General features: G+C 57.4%; 4 protein-coding genes across 4 annotated transcripts in view, besides 3 other annotated features; 3 read left to right on the forward strand and 1 right to left on the reverse strand.

Moving 5' to 3' along the window:
• The first annotated feature begins 22 nt into the window (after window positions 1–22).
• Window positions 23–52: a microsatellite.
• Window positions 53–284: 232 nt separating this feature from the next.
• Window positions 285–312: a microsatellite.
• Window positions 313–1924: 1612 nt separating this feature from the next.
• Window positions 1925–1958: a microsatellite.
• Window positions 1959–2451: 493 nt separating this feature from the next.
• On the reverse strand, window positions 2452–2808 carry TraAM80_02967 (uncharacterized protein; the record flags this gene model as incomplete). The annotated part of the gene is made up of 1 exon (XM_029379952.1): window positions 2452–2808. One exon carries the CDS (start codon window positions 2806–2808, stop codon window positions 2452–2454), a length of 357 nt encoding a protein of 118 aa, XP_029240168.1.
• TraAM80_02968 (uncharacterized protein) lies at window positions 2807–3214 on the forward strand (the record flags this gene model as incomplete). The annotated part of the gene is made up of 1 exon (XM_029379953.1): window positions 2807–3214. The coding sequence occupies one exon, from the start codon at window positions 2807–2809 to the stop codon at window positions 3212–3214; it is 408 nt and encodes a 135-aa protein (XP_029240169.1).
• Window positions 3215–3310: 96 nt separating this feature from the next.
• TraAM80_02969 (uncharacterized protein) lies at window positions 3311–3751 on the forward strand (the record flags this gene model as incomplete). The annotated part of the gene is made up of 1 exon (XM_029379954.1): window positions 3311–3751. One exon carries the CDS (start codon window positions 3311–3313, stop codon window positions 3749–3751), a length of 441 nt encoding a protein of 146 aa, XP_029240170.1.
• TraAM80_02970 (uncharacterized protein) overlaps window positions 3748–4444 on the forward strand; it is a gene marked incomplete at both ends in the record, with an annotated part of 1179 nt that continues 482 nt past the window's right edge. Inside the window, one exon of the mRNA XM_029379955.1 lies at window positions 3748–4444. This exon is cut by the window's right edge and continues 482 nt beyond it. Coding sequence (XP_029240171.1) covers window positions 3748–4444 — 697 coding nt within the window.

Below are 4444 nucleotides of genomic sequence, written 5' to 3' on the forward strand. Positions count from 1 at the left end.
CGCGCCTCCACGTAGAGACCGACGGTGGCGGTGGCGGTGGCGGTGGCGGTGGGGGGGGGGAGCGGCAGCACGTACAGAAACGCAAGGGAGGGAGGAGCAAAGGTGTGTGTTGTAAGGGCGGGAAAGAGAGAAAACTGGTGGGCGGGGCGGGGGGTAAACACCACCACGGGAGCTGGGATGTGAAATCCTATGTCAACGAAGAGGAATGTGGGCATCTGCTTCTGCGCGTTTGTGTAGGTGGTGAAATCGCCGGCATGGAACCCGCTTGGCATGCACTGCCTGCTTCTGCTTTCTCTCTCGCTCTCTCTTTCTGTGTTTTTGCCTAGTGCGGGTGTTATGTTTGCTGTCTGTGACGAGCGAGTTGGGGGCCTGAAGAGGAAGGAAAAGGGGAAAGTCTGTTTGTTTTGTGTGTTTTGCGTGAGCTGCGGGCGGCGTGGCTCCAGTGCAGGCATCACGCGATGCTTCTCCACACCGCGCCGAGTGTCACGCGAAGGAGATGCCGCGGGTCCTGCGGGTGTTGCTCCTGAAGAGCAGGAAGGAGGCCGCCGTCCCTGCATGACGCGAGGCAAGCCTCCCACGCCGTCACCATGGCGGAGTTGGCGACGGAGACGGAGGAAGGAACTTGTGCGGCAAAAACTCTTCCGTTCAGAGCATACAGCGCCAATTTTCCAGATCTGAAAATGATTTATGTAGGGCGTGACTATCTGTATATGCGCCGCTCCTGCGGTTTCTGCAAGCATCCGAAGGCGGGGGCAGCGTAGATGCTGGCGGGCGGCGCACAGATAGTTTTCCGCAGCTCATATGGGCGAAGGCGGTCTCACAGGTGGCACTTATTCGAAGGCCTGATACCCTCGTCGTGAGTCTTGCCACCGATTTGCTACAGAGACAGCAGCAGTGGGAGGCTGCCTTTAATCTCTTGGCACATGTCATCCGTGACGAAGAAATTATACGGGAGGCGCCTGAAGGTCGTCGTCGCCCACGTCACCCAGACGTTATTGTGGCCGATGCAGTGAACTGTGCGGATCGTTACAGCTGCACCACAATCACCGCAGTGGCCATTCGCCACGCCGTGTGCAGTGCGGCCTGCCACCCTTCCGCTGCACTGCAGTTAACCCAACGCGCTTTCGCAAAGGGCTGGATAGACGGAACTATGGCAATGCAGCTGCTTGAAACCGTCAAACGTAGAGATAATACAGAACCGCAGCTCCAGGATTATTGGTAGGGCTTTGATAGCAACGTCGTATATGCCTCAAACGATGTTGTGCATGCTCTGCTGCAGCTTATTATAATTCACAATAAAAGAGGAGGTGGGGCAGGGCCCTTTGCATCGCTCTTCTCGCGGAGACACTGCAGCTTTTACAACAGCTGCAGATGCAGGCTGAGCCACCCACTGCATTGCTCTACGCCTTGAGAGACCATTTAAAGGAAATTGTTCTTCAGCTTGCAGGCGAAGCGAATGAGGGGATTCGCACCGAAGCGGAACTTGTGGTGGATGTGGTGCTGCATGCCGTTTGGCACCAAATAGGCACATCACATATGAGCCGCTGAACGCTTTGGCAGGAGTGCCTGCGCTCTCTGCGTTGGTTTCGCAGCCCGCTGTCTCAGCATAAGTCTACCGAGTTATAGGCAACTGAATCAACACTCCGGGTTTTGAGGACCTTTGTACGGTGCTGCGCTCGCCCCGAAGATGGGTTGGTGGAGGGCGTCGCTGTGAGTTGGTTGTTGGACGAAGCCTCACCTCCTGTGCTCGGGACGCTTGTCGCCTCCCTGGATATGTCGCCCAGCCTCGTTGACCCTGTCGTGTGGCTGTCACACGAGCTTCTTTTGGAGACCCTCGTGTGGGCTGGCCGACACCGTGTGAAGGGGTTGCTGCGGTGTTTTCTGCAGCCCCTGTTTTTGAGACTTTTCCGGCGAGAGGCGGAGGGCACCACCACAGTCGCAACAGCAGCAGCAGCAGCGATGACGCCAACGGAGCCGCATCATCGGCTGTGCTCGGAGGCACTGGCGGCGCTGACGGTTGTGGTTCAGTGCCTCACTTAGCGGGCACCACGAAGAGGTGCTACAGGATTGGGCATTGGTGTATCAGTCGTTTCTTCAACTGCTGCAGGCTAACAATTTCTTCACCACCGCAACAACGAGGGCGGCAACGGCAATCTCTGGAAGGGTGAGCGTCTTCGCGGAGAGTTTGGCGGCAGTGCTAGACAAACTGCGTCACACTTTCCATTTTCTCATCATGAAGATAGCACTCGACGCCCACCGACGTCGTAGTCAACGAGGTGGAGAAGGGGGCCATAGAGTACATGAGGCTTTGCGAGGATTTTGAGCGGTGTTTCTTTGCGGCGTTGGGCGCGGTTCGGGCGGCGGTTGGCGCGGAAGTGGATGTGTGTATTGAAAAGGTCATAAACTGCGTATGGGATGTCAACTACACGTTGTATGTTTGGCTCACCTTGTTTAGCCGCTCCCACGCCGGCGGAAGCGTGTTGGCGTCGTTGAAACAGCACTACCGCTGGCTGCTGTGCTAGCAGGTTTCGTGGTTGCCGACGTCATACGTAACGGCCCTCCGCCTGGAGCGTGTTGGTTGCTTGTGATAAGCACCAATGGGACGGGCCCTACCACGCCGCCGCAAGCAAAACACGAGGGAATAGAAACCGAGACACGCACTGTTGCGGCGTTGGTCAATGACATTACAACGCTGGAGGTCTGGCAGGGAGTATACTCCTCGTTGCCTTCACACAGGGAAGATGCAGGGCAGCAGGAGAGGCAGCTGGTTGTGCCGCTTCTCCTAGAGGCCATCCACAGCATTACCATGCGGGTACCGGAAGTTTTGGCCTCCGCCGTTACAGCCGGCGCCTTCACCATCCCACCCACGGCAAAGATGTCTGCTGCGGCGACGCCCGAGACGCTCCCTCCGCTTTCTAATGGGTTTTCTGCGCGGTCACCTTTTGAGGATCACCTCACGCTCGTTTCGCCACGACACTTGCGAACTATGCAAGAGGCTGGGTGCACCTTCATTTATGTGCTGCTCTGTGAAGGGCGAGCGGAGCTACCGCAAATGGCACAGAGGGCCATGTCTTGGTCCTGCTGCCCGCATGCGTGCTTGCATGCTATTGTGGACGCGGCTCATTCCACGTCGCACGAAACATTCAAGGCCCTGTGGAGTCCAGTCGCCCTCGTCTCTGTATTTAACGCGTTGCAGACACAGAATCGCTTCTGAGCCTCGTCGGAGCCTCCATCGGTGGCGCAAGGAAGTCAGGCGTCAAGAGTTTTTAAAGTTCTTACGGCCTCCCCTGCTGCTCGTGCCGTCGCTCGAATGGATGAAGAGCTTTGCACCGCCGCTTTACTGGCGTTGGATCCGGCAGACGTTGCAGGGGACGCGGAGCACGCAGTTGCTGTGAGACACATCACGTATCGGCGGCTTTCTGCTTTTCCAAAAATTGTGGAAAAGCGACTGCTCGCCTTGTTGCTTAGCGGGCAACTTCATGGCCACCAGCTGACAGTGATGGACACCATTCTGCAGCACGTCGTTCAGGTTTCTACCGGACGTTTGCTTAGTTGCAGTCCAGCGTTAATGCGATCCACTGCCATCTGGCCGTTGCTTCGTATTTCCTTTGTGAAACGCAACGAGTGGCTCACTCCTGCTGCGCCGCTGCATGTCTTTTCGGACCTCATGCTTCCCCTAAGTGCGTTGGTTTCCACAGACAACGATCAACGATCGTCGAAGAACAGGAACGACGATGAGTACGGGGCATGACACTCAAACGGTGTCATCGTCTGGTGCCTGTGAAAGGTCAAAGGCGGCGATGCAGACGGCTCAATACTCGTCGTTGGCTGCGGTGGGGCCAGGCACTTCACCTGCTCGATGCACTGGAGGCGGCAACGCCGCACGTGGACCTTGATGGGGCCTTGCTGGGGGGTGATGGAACAGTATGGGACGCAAGTCACGGAGTTGTGGGCCTTGCAGTGCACAGAGTGGAACCCACGGTGGAGGCACGACTGCGCTCGTCACTGTTGTTTTTCCTCTCAGACGATCTGCAGTGGCGCCAGCTGGTGGAGGCTGTCAGCGCCGAGTGTGCACACGCCGGTGCTTCTGAGCCTGTAGCGGCATTGGGTGCGGTGCGGAATGGGGCTGCGGTGCAGCTACTCAGTCGCGCTGACAAGAGGCTGTTTCATGCACTTGCCTCACAGAAGAAGGATGAACGTGTGGCAGAGGCGAAGGAGCTGCAGAGAGTGCGGGATGCTCTGCACCCCTTCCATGTAGCGTGCCTTGCGCAAAGGTTGCCATGGGAAGTGGTTATTGAGTTGTTCCGTCGTGACGATGGGCCAACGCATAAGACACTCGTTTTTCCTGCCTCTTACACCGAGCAGCTGATCCGCCACTGCCCGTCGTGGCACATGGCTCTGGAGCTAGTTAGGCATTCACTGTCCAGGGTGCCGCGCCCGACAA

The sequence above is a fragment of the Trypanosoma rangeli genome, assembly GCF_003719475.1.
Source record: "Trypanosoma rangeli strain AM80 chromosome Unknown Tra_15.4_contig_00072, whole genome shotgun sequence".
Taxonomy (NCBI): Eukaryota; Euglenozoa; class Kinetoplastea; order Trypanosomatida; family Trypanosomatidae; genus Trypanosoma; species Trypanosoma rangeli.